The 18,593-nt window shown below is 38.0% G+C and overlaps 1 protein-coding gene across 1 annotated transcript in view; it reads right to left on the bottom strand.

The window, feature by feature from the left end:
• Positions 1-18,593, bottom strand: part of LOC141431957 (ATP-binding cassette sub-family G member 4) — a gene marked incomplete in the record, with an annotated part of 61,257 nt that overhangs the window by 4,201 nt on the left and 38,463 nt on the right. The window contains 8 exon segments of the mRNA XM_074093261.1: positions 3,521-3,676; positions 4,797-4,897; positions 5,851-6,019; positions 6,761-6,984; positions 8,113-8,227; positions 9,776-9,899; positions 12,220-12,365; positions 14,074-14,293. Coding sequence (XP_073949362.1) covers positions 3,521-3,676; positions 4,797-4,897; positions 5,851-6,019; positions 6,761-6,984; positions 8,113-8,227; positions 9,776-9,899; positions 12,220-12,365; positions 14,074-14,293 — 1,255 coding nt within the window.

Below are 18,593 nucleotides of genomic sequence, written 5' to 3' on the forward strand. Positions count from 1 at the left end.
AATAAATAACACACAATATACAAGGTTGGCCCTGTAACATGAGCAAAAAATTAAACCACAGCTTCCACTCTTCATCTTGAGCTAATTTAGTTCTACAACTTTTGAAAATAACTCGTATTATGATTTTTATTATAGTTTAAAGTTTAATAGGACAAGCAATGTATTGCGAAATCCGTCATTTTGTTACGTGTCATTTAGACTATTGGATGCCGTACATTGAAAATACCAATTAATTTGTTTGTAATAAACATAATGATAAAATTACTTAATTTTTGAAAGTTGCATAACTAAAGTAGTTCCATTTGAGTAGCAGAACCTGTGTTTTATTTTTTTGCACCTGTTACAGGGCCCACCCGGTATACAATAATATAATAATAAACAATCCTATTGCACGCCACATACTTAGTTCAGAAAATAGTTAATTGAGAAAATTTAAGTCGCGTTAGAGACGAGTTTGCAATTGCCTAATTAAAAAAAAAAGTTTTTGCATTGCTATTCCAAATCATTTGAAAAGTACTCCACGAGAAAAGTACTCTTAAGAAGGATTTTTTCAGTCCGTATCGAGCCCTTGCATTAATAGAGTATACCTACATACTTATTAGTGCGTCAAATTATATTTACTATCACTCAATTTTCAGAACAGAGCTCCTGCGTCGCTATTTTTACACTCTTTTATTACCTACTTGTAATAAAATAAAATAAATTTACACCAGTCCAATTAAAACGGGCCAATTTTAATGGATATCCGCATACTCGTAAAACCAGAACTTGTCTCGGACATTTTTTGCGGCTAACACTTGTAAACACGCGTTTTTCCAGAGATAGAGACCAAACTAGATAGACTGTTCGCCCCTAAAGAGCCCCGCATGGCAAATTTAATCGAAATCATTCAAGGCGTTTCCGAGATCCCCGAAATAAATAAATACGTTATGCAAGAATTGGTCGTTTAATATCTTTAAGCATGCTCGGAATTACCAATGTTGTAGGAAGTCATTGACAGTTGATTTGCCAAAAAAAAACAGAATGTGCCCTAATAAAATATTAACGGGCATTGGTTAGTCAGACGAAAGACCTTGGCTCTATTCGCGAATGCTTGCTTACGACTTAAAATTAAATATTGCACCTCAGTTTATAATATAACTTACAGATGTTTTGGTATAGTAGTTTATGCAACTGTTAAACATGATTGTGGTTTTATGAAACGAGGCGTAGCCGAGTTTCATAAAAGGATCACACGAGTGTTTTAAGTCCTAATTACGTACAGTTGCATAAATGCTATAAAGATAAAGATAAAAATATTTATTTGTTAAAACAAGAGTTACATACAATACAGCATATCTACATCCATATATTAAATCCTCTATCATGCGTTCAAGAACCATTGAGAATGACCTGCATTGCAACCAGAACTATGTCTGCCCCACGAGCTCCTGCCGTGTTCATAATTGAATGCAATTTCGTAATGCTGGTCATTATCTATGGTTTATGAACGCATAATGGAGGATTCAGTATATGGGTGTAGATAAAATTATTAATTATCACGAAAATACAACTAATATGAAGCACGTGTTGTACCCTGAGTTTATCTCTCCGATTTCAACAAAATTTGGGAGGTAGACTCAGTCCATGGTTCCGAGCTTAAAAAACAGAGTCTCCAGATGTGTCCCCAAAATATTATATGGCTGTGTCCGTTCTGTTACGAAAATTATTATGAAAAAATCGTAACGGAACGGACACAACCATACAATATTTTGGGGACACATCTGAAGACTTTTTTACAGCTCGGAATCGTGGACCGAGTCTACCTCCCAAATTTTGTTAAAATCGGAGAGATAAAGTCAGGGTACAACTTTAAATAGAAATGCCCCACTAGACGAAAATTATCGCGCACCCGTACCCAATGTGTTCCCTCGCGATTGGTTATATAACTAAATGAGCCAATCGCAAGCAAACGTCAAACGGACCTCACGATACTAACGCCATCTAGCGATACTTCGCCTCTGTGAAAACTCTCAATAAGTGAGGGCTAAATTACCTATACTTCATTTTTTTTAGCATTAGAAAGAAGGTAAGCGATCTTGACGTGTGTTTTTATTGAAAAACACTTTTGAAAAATAAGCCACAGCAAATAAAAAACAAACAGAAAGGACATTATGATCAATACATTGTTTTGGTAAGTATCATAATTAATAGCTATTGTTTATTTGAAAACATTTTTCAATAAAAAGACTCGTCAAGATTGTTTACCCTTTTTGTAATGCTAAAAAAAATGAAGTATAAACATGAACTTTGAAGAAATTTTGTGTTTTTCAAAAATACTTATGCTCTTCCTTTAAAATATTGGTGAAATACTCGAGAGTAGATAAGTTGCAAAAACCATATCGTCAATACATCGCTATAGTACGTCCCTAATAAAGGCTCTCTTCTAGCAAAAAATACGGAAAACAAAGCTTCAAAAGTCTTTGTGACTGATGATTCGACTTATTCGTCAAGCGTACAGACGTGACTTGACGCGTAAATACTTACTCTAATTCTCATTATCTAAGTACTTATTCGTCATTATCCTGATCTACTTCATTTATCTCTGTCAATGAACGTTTAATATAATCTGTATTCAAATCTAACACGATAACGATGAATTACTTTACTAATCACTGCAGGTATCTTAGATATAAATCGTTTATTTATAATTACTACGCACCATGATTATTAATCAATTTAAAAATTTCCATAGAGGTACAGGATCTGCGTGTTATCAATAGATACGACACATATATTTTAGATTTTACATCAAACCTTTCAACGTTAAAACCGTGTATACAATTGCACGGTGCGAATTAAATAGCATCGACAGCGTTACACTGCGGAATTTGGTTGTCCACTGTATTTCGTAATACTCACTGCCCCGCAATGTAATGTTACTGGTACAGTGTTTAGTTAATCCGCCATGTTATTTAATTGAACGGAATGAGGATTTAAGCGTCATCGAAACGACGAAATGGCTATCTCACTAAAACCAATAATACTCTGGGTACTAAATCTAAGATCAAACCATGGTAGACGTCAGCTGCAAGTCGGTCCAATGGAATAAGGATTGAAAACTTTTGTATTTCTGCGTTCAGTGCATAATCGCGGCTATCCACAGAGAAACTATGGACTTCTTTACATAATTCTAGGTGAAAATAAACATTCGAGCGTGGTAATAAGTATGAAAGCGTCTACATAATAGGCATAACTTCATATATTTCACTTCTTCATTGATAATAACGGTAGCAGTAGCATAAGCCACATCGCTTAAAATAGAGAAGCCCGTGGGGAATGAAAGGCTTTCGCGTGACGACTACGAACTAGAAGACTCAGCGTTGGCAGACCTCCCACTCTCACTAGGTGGGTTAGTAGGTGGTAGGACCTTGTGCAAGGTCCGCCCGGATTGCTACCACCATCTTGCTCGCTAATCCTGCCGTGAAGCAGCAGTGCTTCCACTGTTTGCCATCCAGTCGAATAAAAAAAAGGTACTTACGATAGGATTGACGCAGGTGCCGATGACGTTGCCGACGGCGTCAGCGAGTAATGTAACGTGCGCCAGCACCAGCACGTACATCATAAACCGCGCCATCTCCTGCGGCTGCTCTGTCAGGAAGTAGGACGGCGCGGAGAACACGAACGAAAACCAGATCTAATGGACAACAGAAAACGGGTTAAGCTTTCGCGACTTCCACTCACTACTAACATAGCCATCTGTTCCTGAGATAGGTCATTAATAAAGCCTTTTCCGAATCACTTCAGTGAACACTTTTTGTTAAAATAGCAGAAGGTTCTGATAAATAACTACGAACGCCTGATGGAAAAACAACAGGGATTCGTAAAAAATGTGACCACGAAAGTGAAGCCGTTAAAACGCTCGAGTAGCCACAAACCACAAGAGTAGCGGCTGATTTCCTGTAAGGTTGTCTCCGTTTACTCGCCATAAACTCTGAATGTGGGCGATAAGGCTTTCAGGGGAGCATGGGCGGTACCTACAACACTCACGGAAAATTATAGGAAACAGTAAAAATCTCAAAGGAGATGGTAGTTAAAATTGAGTTGAGAACCTTCGATATTATAATCTAACAAAATATACAAAAAAGGCATTAGATATCGGTCACATAAGATAACAGGAACTTGACAGAGACTGATGCAATAGGGGGTTAATGACATATGAACCTATATTCGTAACTCGGCCGCAGCAACGTGGTCGTAACGTTGACATCACATCACTCTAGCGGCCTGCAAAGAGATTTCATACAAATTTCCCGGCCGCTGGCTGGCAATGTGACCGTCTTTTCTTTCAACGCGCGCTCTCCAGCCCTTGTCCGCCGCCAGCACCACCGCCCGCAAGTCAAGGTCAAGTCATATTTGAAAAAAGCACTATACAAGCCTCGGCCGGAACCTACTTCCCGGCCTCTACAGTAATGTACTATAATATTCTGCTTTATTTCAAATGTCACAATCTTTCCCAAATATGTCTATCAGTGATTAGCTCAGAAGACGACAAGCTCCAAAGACCATGAATAATCAAGCTTGAGCTCATTTTCAAATAGATCATTCAAATTCCTATAAGTAAGATACATTGATAAATACCAAACAAAATTTCATCAAAATCGTTAGAGCCGTTTCCGAGATTATATATAATATTTATATATACACAAGAATTGCTCGTTTAAGGTAAATTACCTACCTAACCAAATTGATGAGGCTTCTAGTTCAGGAAGATATCAAATCGTTTAATGATGTTAGTGAGAAATTTATATAATTACCTGCATGGGGATACCGGTGACCATCTGTGCGATGTAATAAGTCTTTAGGCTATACCAGTTGTTGAAAGTTTCCTTCTTGATAATAGACATTTCAGCGGGAACTGAAAATACACAAAGTCAATTAGAAATTGTATTTTCTTAACAAAATAATATCACTCATCATCTATATCTTCCATTTGTTAGCGCTACTTTTTGTCATGCCATTATTATTTTTTATAATGATGACTCTCATCAGGTCCTGAAACGCAAAAAAGCTGAAAGGCGTTAAACAAGCGGTGCTACAGTAACAAGAGGATAATTTTTAAGGAAGCTTTTATAACTTTAAATAATAGAATTATTCTTTTTTTTAAACAGATCGCGAAACTTAAATCACCGTCCACGTCTTCATATGTGAAATTCGTGTGAAATGTTAGCGAGTGGTCAGGTCAAGGTGCTAAAAATAGTGGATCATATATACGTAAAACTAACATCATTGACAATATAGAGGCAGACGTGTTATGATATATTTGAGCGACTCAGCCGCTAACATAGATAACCAGAAAACTAATTAAGTATGTGAATGGGGAATGTAAATAAAACATGCAGTATAGGTACTATGGCTTATTTTTTTATTTTTTATATAAACTGACCGTTATTGATCTCTACCTCACTTATAGAATAGAAATATTTGTTCGCACTTAGCAAATTACAGAGAACACAAAATAAAAACAAGTAGGTATTATAGTAAGTATTAAGTATTTGCGAAATCGCGAAGCGGTCTCAGTTCAGCATAGTGTTGGCCTTAGAGGCCAACGCTGGTCTTCCGCTGTGACCGCTTGGAGACTTCACGGAAGGCGACAAAAATTCACTTGATGTAAAGTGCAGATGAGGCCAAAGGTGTACCTCACTGGTTCAGTACGAGTAACAGCCTATTCACTCTAGCCTTGAAGAGCCCTAGGTTGTATTTATCCGAAAAAACAGCGAGCGAATCCCATTCCTTAGCAGTTCGCATTATTGAAGCATGTGTGAATGTGCGAACCAATAGATCATTAACTACATAAGGGTGAAGACTTACATTTAAGTACACCAGGCATAAGTGAGGTGTAGAGGAGGTAGACGATCGAAATCATTAGATAGCCAACGTTGGTGAGGGTCTTGGAGCCGTCGCTGCCGCAGTGGCCCACTATCAACGCCAGCAGTATCCCCATCAGGATGTGCACCAGAACCTTCAGGTGGGTTACCGTCTGGACAAACAATAGTAGATTATTGTCGTGGCATGGAAGTAGGCAATTTCTGGCTGAGTATTAGTATTAAACGGACTCGCACGAAGCCAGCAATTGCTATTCTAGCTGAGACTAAAACGCTTTTCTCAAAAATAGTGAAGAAAAAACCAAAATTAGAAAAACTTTTCTCAAAATATATTATGACATTTAATTTTATTCCAATAAAATGCTTTCCCGCCTTTTTTTCATAAAAAAACTGCAGGTGTATTTTTCCACCGTAAACACCACAAGCTGTTTCAGACCCAATAAAAAAAGTCCAGAGTTCCAATAAAATAACTGATTTGAGTTGTGCCATCATTCCCATGGCAACATAATGTCATTTGTATGCGACATTATTGTCGAGCTAACTTTTTAATTTTTCGCTGACCATAAATTTTCACTTCGCCTTCTGATAATGTAAAGAATAATGTCAACTTTTGCGGACGTTTTTGAAAAAAAATATCAATATGACACTGAGGCTCTGATAGGTTGTGTTGTATTAACTTTGATAATAATAGCTGGCGTGGAAATTAGGTAGGTACCTAGGGTCGGTTAGGTTAGAGTAGGCACCAGCAATGCCTAGACACATATGTGCTGAAGATGACGCATTCAAAACCGGTTTTATTGAATACGGATAAAACTAGCAAAACCGCCCCCCCCCCCCCCCCCGGATACCATTACAACTTGTTTCAGGTGCCCCAGCCGGAGATGATAGTGACTCACCCAATCCCTATACTGCTGTATAAAGCATCTCCTAAATAGCACTCCAAATTTGTATAGTTCGTGTGGTTCATTGATTGCAACCGTACTCTTCCCATAGGAGAACACGGGGGGCTTCTCGGCTGATGGCACGGCTGGCAACACCGGCCGCGTCCAGTCCACTTTACTGCATTCCGCGGCCAGCATTTCGTTGAAGCTGCCGTATTCACCGTTGGCTATTTCCAGCACTGGAGAGAAGATAAATATTCCGAATAATTGATTGTTGCTTTCCAGTAGCCTTGCTCCACCGCTACCACACGTATACGATAGCTATGTCTGGCCGTTTATGGGACATATATGACGTGATCATGTAAGACCCTACTTCCACGTAAATAGCTAACAGGCAGTATTTAGTTACATATGCACAGTACATGTTAAAATAGTTTTTCCGAACCGGTGGTAGATTTTTTTTGACATTCATAAGTGCTTGTTGTAGCCTAAATTGAATAAAGATATTTTGACTTTGACTTTGACTTTGACTTTGAGTTACAGTCAACTACAAAGAGTTCGAAACGCCTTTATTGACTTAGCGTTAAGGTCGTGTATAAATATTTTTGTAACTTTGACCGTTTCGAACTCTTTGTAGTTGACTGTACAACCCTGTGAGGACTGTATGTTTAATTAAATAAATCCAGATAACTCACGTCTGCAACACGCGCACTGCAGCAGCCGCCAAGTCGCGTTGCTCCAAGAGGAAGGGCTACGAATTAGCCCGAAACATGTCGAGCTAAACTAGATTAAAGACGTGAAATATCCAGATTTATTTCATTAAATAAGAATTAGTATCACGCTAATTTCATGTTCAGAGTATTATACAAATGTTGTGTAATTTTTTTTCTTTATTAAAATAAATGTTTTTTTAATAATCTTCTAAAAAACTAAATGAATGCCCAATTTTGCTTAAAATTTATATTACAGGGAAATGCCTAGCAAACAAATTGCTTACTTGCTCATACGGTCATACCGGTAGATGCATAAGGAGTACGATCACACAACTATTTGGTAATTATTATGAGGAGTAGATATTATGTCATCGCTTCTGTTTCCCTCTAGAACTGACGTAACATCTCCTTCTATGAATGCGAACACGCTTTTTTTTGTTTTCATACAGTTAAAAAAAAACTGAGGCAGGTGAATAAAAAATACTTAAGTATATGTCTTTTTTATTAACCGGGCGCCTCGCGTTGCTAGTGTATCGCTTGTAATGTTCTTAAGTTTTTTTTTCTATACGACCGCTTGCTATGTGTATTTGAGGAAGAGCTACGTCTACTTCTAGTCTTTCTAGTTCTAGAGTAATAAAGATCCGAAGTACGTACTGTAGTCGGCCGGATTGTGGTACTTGGGGCACTGAAGACCAACGCTGGCGAGGAAGGGTACAGTGTTCTCACTCGCACCGTGGTACACGCACATGCCTTCAGCCAGAATGTACACCTGAAGCGTAAAACAAAAAACACTTAGTTTTTGGACTATAGACCATGGTTCGTTCACTGCAGGATATACAACCGCAAACTTTAATCTATTTATGACCCATTTTAGAAAATTACTCAAGGAAAAAACATGTTTTCGTCCTTTTGTTGTGACCGCAATATTAACAACGTAACCGCAGCGGACCAACATACTTATAATAAGTACCAACTTGATTAAGTAGACTGCATTATCACCCGGCACGCACATTGTATGCTATAAGTACGAGTGTACATAGGTAACCATATTTATGCCGAGATCTTCTCTGACATTTGCTATGTGAAAGGTGTATCACGCTTAAGTATTAATTCATCGCATCGAAAATCTAGTTCCAATTCTAACCACTATTAGTAGATTGTTGCACCAAGCAGAAAGTTATTTATTATTGCACCGAGTGCTGATTTGGCGAGGGCTTTAAAAAGCACGATGGCAATATAAATTACTTAATGCGAGGTGCATAATCTGCTTTTCTTTCAACTATTACAGGAATAGTAGACGAAAAAAAACGCATGCTAAACAATTAATAGGAAATAAATGTCACTAGCACTCGATGATTCCAATTTTGTAAGTTCGCACTCTCAAAAAATGTCCACGGAAAATTCGCAAGGTTCCCGCCAATTTGTTTTTTTTTTATTTCTCGCTTTTTTTTGGCAGAGTTAGTAGCCAGTAGCAGATATTTTTACCCGCGATCTGTCAAATTTCGGATGGGCGCCAGGTTGGCCAACCAAACACACAGTTTTTTTTTTAATATACGGCTACTTACTGTTTTTGGTAGGATTGGTAGCAACAATCTGTCAAATTTCATAAGACCGTCAGGTTGAGCAACCTAACACTTGATTTTTTTTACACTATGCAGGCTAATTTTATAGCAAAAGTACTTGTGTTACCTCTTCGGTGGTGCAATTAAAAAAAAACTAAAACAATGCAATAAAGGATTTTCATATTTTTTTCTGCTCTAGAGCAGAAAAGTCCCGCTTTGTGCTGGGTATTTAGTGCGGTTATGATGAAATTAAAGCATAGTTGGAAGAAAAAGTTTTTAAAAAGTCGTAATATCCTGTAAGGTCCATGGCTAATTTGGCAGACAGCTACATTTTTGCGGGTTTTGCTAGAGAGACTCATGGGCCGGCGGGACCGGAAGCACAAAATCAGGGGCGTACCCAGATTCTGGCTAATTTGGGTTGGGGCAAGTCAGATTTTGCCCTCCCCTGCACCCCCCCCCCCCTGCGTGCGCCCATGCTCAAAATTAATAAATAAAAATGGTTTTATTATTATTACATTTTAGATTGCGTTAACAAGGAGAATGAATTTTAATATAAATTTCAATTTGATAGTTACCTCCACGCATTACTGAGAAGAAGTGTCTTGATACACGGACAACAAAGTGATCCCATAAGGGTTCCGGTTTTGCTGCATAGACACTGGGCAGGGTGCCTATTGACAACCATGGATGGTGCGATATTCGTAAACAAGCGTTAATGATTTTAGGTTAAGGGTATGTTATTTTTTTTTTATCACCTGATCAAACAATGCGTAGATCGAAGCGGAGGGCTGGTGCACGGTGCAGACAATTGTGCGTCCAGAGCGAGCTAAGTTCTTCAGCATTTCGATGCACTGGACAGATGTCACGCTATCCAAACCACTGGAACACCAGAATACAGGACGTGAGTTAAAGGAAATCAAAATTATTCTTCTTGGAACGATTTTCCTCGAAGCGTGGATGAAGCTTTGGAACGAGTGAAGGAGAGAGCCTATAGAATCACCTCACATTACGGGTATTTTTATACACAACAATAGCTTTGAAAACGTTCGATCAAATTAAAGACCTCTATAAATCTTTGGGTTTTAGGCTTTCGGTCAAACAAACTTTCGATCATATATACGTTCGGCGTTTTTATATTCGTATTCTGGGACTTCGGTATTATGCGATGCGTACCATTTCCTTAAGGTTTGAAATACAAATGCGATGTCGATGTCGGCGGCCGATCGTAAAATCCGCCAGATCACGAAATTCCTAGGCATATCGTGAAACGCCGCCATTTCATGATATGCCTAAACGTTGGCCAGGCATATCACGATGTGCCTGAGAAATAATACGGCAGATCGATTAGAGCAACGCATTCGTCGATATTCCTAGCTCTATACCGGGCACATCGTAAAATAGTTTCTTTTTTGGCCACTGGTGGCGCTGCGTATGCAATGGCGGCCGTGACCAGCTGACCGGCCGTGTTTGTTTAGCGCGTGAAAAATGTCGGCGTCGCAACAAAATGATCTTTAAACCGAAAATAGTGATTGAATTCAAAATAGAAGTGCAAAAGAAGCTTTTGAACATCAGCTCCGTTCTTTTTATGTGAATCAAACGGATTCTGTGCACAATGTGAAAAAACCATGGACGTCTGCCCGTATTTTAGAGGTTAGTATTTAGTTATATCACAAAACAGATAGGTTACAGAAATCAATCTACAATTCTACATGGCTAAAAGTTGGCCAGGCATATCACGATGTTCCTGAGAAACAATACGGCAGATCAATTAGAGCAACGCATTCGTCGATATTCTTATAAGAAGATTTTTTTTTTAATAATAATAATAATAGTTTATTGCATATAAAAAAAGTACAACAACAAATATTTATAAAACAGATAACAATATGGTACGACGAGCGAAGCGAGGAGTGGTTAGTATTAATTGTGATCACGATGCTCGAGCCGAGCGAGCGAAGCGAGCGTGCCGCGGCAGCGGCCGGCGAAGCGCCAGATCCGATATGGCGGCGTTTCATGATATACAGGGGAAGCAGGGGACCGAAGAGCTGGCAGCTTCCTCGGACAAAGAATTAGCTTGACCAGTGTTTGTCAACCTGTGGGTCGTGACCCCCCTCTTTAGGGGGGTCGCGAAGCCCCTATTAGTTGCTAGGAAAACTACTTCAGTAAAAAAATTATAATAAGCTTAAAAATATTTACTAATAAAATAATGGCTGGAGAGTAATAATTTAAAGATCAACGTGAACAAAACGAATCTTATGCAGTTCCAAACTCATAGAGCCAAGCCCATGGACTTGGCTATTAAATATAAAAATGAAGCTATCTGTTTCAGTGATAGCAATTACTGAAACAGATACGACAAAATTTCTCGGTTTCACTTTAGACAAGTTTTGCAACTGGAACATAGAAAATAAATGTAATAAAATTGATAAATTCTTATTTCCATTAGCTAGGGTAAAAAACATAGCATCACGGGAAGCAGCGCTTTGTACGTAGGTGTATATCATGCAACTTTTCTGCTCAAGGCTTTTTCTAAGTGTTTTTTGCAAATGCAATTTTTTGAAGTTGATAATTGTAAAACCACGCCATTTTCTATGCTGACTGCTCTTTGATTATATTTAGAATTGTTTTATTTCAATTTTCGTCATACTGGGTGTGAAACTCGGGAACAAAAATATTTTCATCTTAAATCCCTCATTACGCTCAGGATTCAACGTACCGCCCTCGCCGTAAATACATCATTTTGCTCCTCCGTGACACAAATAACTATTAATTTCACATTCGGAGATCATCTCATCACATCTCCTGGTTGTGTACTATCCTTTGTGTTGTTTGACCATATTATGTATGCACTGGATGGAGGCTTTTCACACCTTTACTGATCGTACAATTAGTTTACTTACACATATTAATCTTTTAACTATTTCGATTAATTATTATATAAAACTTATTTCCCTTAGTTGTAAATAAATAATGACGTAAAAGTAATATTGTTAAGTTTTTATATCCTGCGACTTCGTTTGAAGAATTCGTTTATATCGCTAACCCACGGGGTATATGCACTAACAACTGTCCTTCCCAATAGTTTCAAGCTATCTGCATACCAAAATCATCTAAATCGGATGAAATCGGTTTATATGTGACGATTAGCACGGATTTAACTTTCTAGTTAGTAAACGAACATGTCCATACGTGTACTTACGTGGTAGGCTCGTCCAGAAAAACTACCGGAGGGTTGTCAATGAGCTCCAGAGCTATGGACAGCCTCTTCCTCTGGCCTCCGGAGAGGTTCCCGCACCGCGTCTTCTCAGTCCCCGAGAGACCCAAGTCTTGTAGAACTTCGCTAATCTGTAACAGAACGACAATGTATGTAGGTATTTACGTATAAACAAGGAAGCTCAAAGTTCCATCTTACAGACTGGCTAAAACCAAAAAGTCGTTTCTGGGAAATTGCATACGTTTTTATAATAAAATTCCAAAAAATATTACAAATGAAACGGATACAAAATTCAGATCAATTGTCAAGAAGACATTGATATCTAAGGCGTATTATAAAGTTAATGATTATATCATGGACAGGGATATTTGGAAATAATTCCGATCCGCATCAGCGATCCCTTCAAATAGCGAACCTACTGTGTTAAAAATAAAGTTGTGTTAAATACTAGTGATGTATAGATATCATTTAATAATATTGTTAATCTGTTTAAAAAAAATATACCTCGTTGAGTTTCTTGCCGGATTCTTCTCAACAGAGGTTTTTCCGAACCGGTGGTAGTTTTTTTTAACATTCATAAGGGCTTGTTATAGCCTAAATTGAATAAAGATATTTTGACTTTGACTTTGACTTTGAACACTTTATATCAAAAACACATTGCATTTATCAGACGCAAAAAAGCGCAATTAAGCTTTAAAAGATCTGTAACTACATATAACTATATATAAGAAGCACACAAACTAACGCTTTCTTGAACTCTGACAACAGTTTGTAATACTTTTTTTTATTTATATTAAATAGTAATTTCTGAGACTGTTAAGTTCTTTCGTTATTTAAAAAAAAGCTGCTGAGGCGCCGACCGACTTCAGACTGGTAGAAAATTATTTACATGGTTTTTTATAGTCGGTTCAATTTTTTGTTATATTTTTTTTTCACGCTTTTTAGTGTAAATAATCTAAGATACAATAGTTTAATATCAACTGCTCGTCACCTTTTACGAAAGATTGCTTTTTCCGATTCTGAGACGTTCATTATTTCATTGTGCTTCACCACCCGTTTTACTATGTGCATTACGAGGAGCATAAATTGCTTAGCAACTGTGTCAAAGTCATTTAAATTCAACCCGTGAAATACTTGTTATTGAGTAGTAACTCCGATGGTCAACTGTGGTCTTCATCATCAGTTCCACTTCACCAAATGATGATTTTCAAGAGCACGAGTTACTACTAAATATATCCAATTTACTATAGGTGTCCCTACAACATTTGAAGAGTTCCCTCGATTTCCTTAAGATCCAATCATCAGATCCTAATTTGGTGCTTATGGGACCAATTGAAGACATTCCTAGACGAACGCAAAAAAAATTTTTCAAATTGTTTCATAAACGTTCTGAGGTAACAAACATAAAAAAACAACCGAATTGATAACCTCCTCCTATTTTGAAGTCGGTTAATTCAAAATTGCACGGTTTGCCGAAGAATTCCATAATACCTACGCTTCAGCTCGTGTGGACCTGATGTAGGTTTCCTCACGAAGTTTTCCTTCACTGTAAATTTGATGCTAAATTTCAAATATGATTTAACACTTAAATTCCGAAAAACTCAAAGGTGCCAATTCACGACCCTCTGCTTGAGAGGCCATGGGTAAAACTACTAAGCAACCATGTTGTAACATAGTTGTTATTTGTATTTTGATTGGGATATCGTGATAAGTTCTTCACTTGCCGCAACGAGGAGTTGAAAACAACGATATTGATATCAAATGCATCGTTTATTTGCGTGACTGTGGGTTCGAAGTCAATAGGTATTTTCAATTAACACACTTAGGAAATATACTCACCACAGTCATTTTTAGTTTTTCTGTTAACGTATTCCCGAGTTTCATGTCAGCAGCAAACTTCATAAGCTCTTCTACGCTGAAAAGCGTACTGATCCGATCATCCTGAAGAATGTAGCACGACTTTTTGCGGTACTGCTTGAGCGAACTGAGCGTGCGATGGTCCTTGCCCAATTCACAAACGCTGTCTCCTGCCCGTATCGTCCCGGTCACGCCTTTTGTTCTGAAAAAGAAACATCCATTCGTTTCTGGACCACATTTACGTTGTTGCCAAAAGCGACCTGACGAACACTGACTTACAAGATACGGGCCTGCTTAGTTTGTGAGTCAAGATTCAACTTATTTAATTGTGCTATGTTTAACCTAAGTTTTCTTTTTCTTTGTAAGTGTTCATTCCTCTCTTGTGCAATTTTGTCTTATTGAATAAATATTTTTATTATTATTATTTTAAAGTAAGTACGTGCATTTGAAGCTTGTGAAGAATTCTGCGAAGGCGGCCGAGCCCTGTCTAAGAGAAACACTATGTACTTACATTGCTTGACGATAAATAGATAAGACCAGCCAAATAAGTGGTCTATAATTTTTAAAAAACTTTCAAGAAACAAAATACAACTGACTTAAGATCAAATTAGAGCTTAATTTCTTGCCTAATGACAAGAAATAATTTGAGGATTTCACTGGAACTATAAGGATGAGTATCACGAATCTGATGCAACGATTCTGTTTTTATGATGTAGGTTTCATTATTTTATTAGTGAAGGAGCGTACTCTGCCAAAGATATACAATATTTACCTATATTGACACACCCTGCGATACGTTATCATACACCAATTTTATAACCCCTCGAAATTCATTAACATTCACAATGTTATCAAGTGCAATATTAAATTTTGTTATAGTTGCTTTAACCTTTTGTGATTGCATCAAGGTTGAATAATTCATAAGGTACATACATTGTATGAATAATACGAATGTTTTTTCTCGGGTCTTGGATGTTTAATATGTCTATATAAGTATGTTTATCCGTTGCCTAGTATCCATAGTACAGTCAACGTCATAAATAAGTGATCATTTCTGTACCTTGTCGCTTTCAGTCGTTAAACAATTTCGTATGGCTTTTCAAACATGACGTTAAAGTGACAAGGCACAAAAGTGATCACTTAATTATGACGTTGACTGTACAAGCTTCGCTTAGTTTGGGACTAAGTCAATTGGTGTCAAGTGTCCCATGATATTTATAATATTTATTTTATTTTCACCAATATTTATTATTAAACACACGGGACTTACGCTATAATTATTTACTGCCATAAATCTGTGGCTCCAGTGAAAAGGGGTACAAGTCTGAATTTGGCCAAATTGAGTTATATAGACCAAAAAACACAAAAAAAAATAACGCATCGATTGGTGTAAACGGATCTAAGATATCTTTTAAAACAACGGAGTTTTCTGGTGGTCAAGGGTAGAACTGCCTTAAAAAAGTTAGCAACAGAGGGTACTTGTCAAGTTGTATTTCTATTAACTAAAGTTTTGTTTGTGATTTATGATCTAAATTTAGTTGTACGTGCTGTTTTTTCATATGGCGGGTGTAAAAAAATCTAAGCACACTTGAACCCCTAAAACAAGAACAGATTTATTTAGTTTACATTGATACAAGTTAAGTTCAATCTCTTTACACAAAAAAAAATGAAATAAAATATAAGATTAAGTCGAGCTGCGCCCGTTTTCACAAATCGAATATAAAAAAGTTTACGTGGAAAAGGATATAAGTCTTTGCGCGGAGGAATGAGCGGGTGAGTGGGGAGCCACGGCGCTCACGGATGAGCCACAATCGTGTGCGCTGACTTGTGCAGGGAGAACGCGCTTGCGAGCTGCGCAGTTGACGGTTACGCGATTAAGTTATATCCTTTTACACCATTTTATTATTAAACTAATATGGCACATTGCATTAATTTTAAGGGTATTAATTAAGATGTATCCCTTGACACCAATCATTTAATAAGAATGATTAAGAAAATCAAAATATCCATAGGACTAAAACTATTATTTAATTTAAATATCTAAAACTAAAACTTTAATTAAAAAAGAGAGGTGGGCTTCTTGGCATGGTGCCCATCACGCAGGCAGCATTCCCGCGTTGAACTCCGATTGCGATTCTTTGCGCGAGAAAGCTGCCGGCGCGAGGGTTGCCTGTTGCCTCCCTTAACCTATTGCTGAGCTCCCTGTGTAGCTCCAGCGCACCCTTACCCCAAGGACCTAGAGTCTCGACGCCGAAAGCAAAGAAATGATATTGGGCGCCGAGACAGCTATATTTTGTGACCTTGAGGCGTTCCCGGGCGTCTACCGCCGCCCCCGCACGATTGGTAGTTGCTGTTAGGTAGGACGCCGCCAGGGTGTCTGTACAGGTAGCGTCCCACACCAGCGCACGGCCAGTCTTCCAGGGTATCAACGACATTCCGTCAGGGCGCTTGCCATCGCTCCGTACAATCTGGGGCTACAGAGCGGAGGGAACGTTGGCACTAAAGAAACCCTTCTGAGAATGTCGTTGAGAGTGGCGTGGCGGGACAGTCGGTCGGCACCTGAGGAACAGGACAGGCCATGTTGGCCGAGACGGTCCACTGGAGCCCCACAAGAAACACAGTTGTTACTTTCGCAGATCCCAACTCCCAGCCGTAGACCAGCAGCTATGCGTAGTGTCTGGGTCGATAAAAGTTCTAGTGTTGGGAGAGGGGTATGCATGGAGCCAGTAACCAGATTCTGGCTTGGACACAGCTAACAGTCTGTCCCGGTCCCTGCCTGTTATAGGTTCTATTAATGCCTATAAGGTGGTGACGGAGGCTATTGTACTCCAGGCCCTTCGCCTATGTGGTTTGGACGGGAGATTTGGACTCGGTCCAGCTAGCGAGTCATTCGTGGCCTCGTTCAAGCATGCAATCTCGTAGTTAATGCCTGCTGGAGCTTTGAGTATTCTACCTGCGAGATCTAGCGTGCTGTGGATCGAAGATAGGAATGCCGGCAAAGCTACACTTGAAATTTTGCGAGTTCCTAAGCCGCCGTTCCTTATCGGTAAAGTGGCTTGGGTCCATGCCTGCTCGCTGAGATAAATGCTCAAAATGTTTTAAATTTGGGTTTTCATGAGACTATCAATTAGGTATCATCAAATGGGGGAATTTTCGAATGAGGCAACAGCGAAGCAGGTAAGTAAAAGGGCCACTTCAACAAAAAAAATATAACGAGGACAAACAAAAGTTTAATATCTCTGAGACTGCAATTTTCAGTTTTAAAAAGGCAGAATTTCCTAATTTTGACTACAATACAAGACGTATGATGACGATCAATGGCACACGGTATGTCTTCTATGAAGACGCGGAAAATCCCCTCTACCTAGTGTGTTTGACATACTTAGATACTAATGATGAGAAATTTTAAGTTTGTTTTAAACGGGCATTTTTTATGTTTGCATGTGAGATTTTTGAAAAATTTATAGCGTTTTTGAATAGATATTTAAATAATTTCATGTGTGTTTTATTCACTCAACTTGGATACAAGTAGCATTTTGAATTTTTCATTATTATTTAAGTCTACTTATAACTAAAAACACAATAAAAAAAAAACGTGCAAAAGGCTACATGTCTGTTATGTCTGTAATTAAGTCCAAAGAACTGCATAAATTGAAAAATGCAATCATTTTCTACACCATTAGTTCGTAAGCTAGTCTTCTGTGGATAATATTATACATGTACTACAAAAAACATTCCGGATGCGTACCCTTTTTCACTTCGTATAAAATTACGAAAACTTGGTGAATAGCGATATATATAGCCACTTGAACCTTTTTACACTTATTTTTATACTTCTATTTTGGATACAAGTAGTTAATTTATAAACTAATAGATCAAGAGCAAAAATAACATTCCCATAAGAAAGAGCGCAATTAATTTAGTGCTTTAACATACCACATTTATTAGTATATGTAAATATACAAGTGTAATGAACGTAAGTTTGAATCATCTCGGGCGTAACTGTTTTTTGCGTCTCCTGTAAACTTGGGTTTTTCGACATGTACCCCTTTTCACTGGAGCCACAGATATTACCTTGACGGCAAAATATGAATGTGAACTTTAGTTGTAATAATTTGCTCAGCTACACAGTAAAAATATACCCGTTAGGTAGGGTAGGTATCATTTCGTCTAAAAAAGCAGCTTTCCTAAGTAGCAAGTGGTCTAAAAAGCAACTGGTCCTATCCTGTTTTTGTCGAAAACTTGAAAAAACATAGGTTAGATTAGAGTTGCGTCAAGGTACTCGGTATAGGAGCTCCTCGAAGCAGAGCTTCATCGACTTTGAGTCAAAGAATTTCAGACCACTTGATACTTAGACAAGTTGCTACTTAGACCACTTGCTTCATAGTCATAGACCACTTGCTAATACTAATTGCTAATTTGCTACGTAGACCAGCTCCTTTTTAGACGAAATTATACTAACCAATTAAAAATAAGCATAACAGATATTTTCTAGACATTTT

This window comes from Choristoneura fumiferana, chromosome 10 (assembly GCF_025370935.1).
Source record: "Choristoneura fumiferana chromosome 10, NRCan_CFum_1, whole genome shotgun sequence".
Taxonomy (NCBI): Eukaryota; Metazoa; Arthropoda; class Insecta; order Lepidoptera; family Tortricidae; genus Choristoneura; species Choristoneura fumiferana.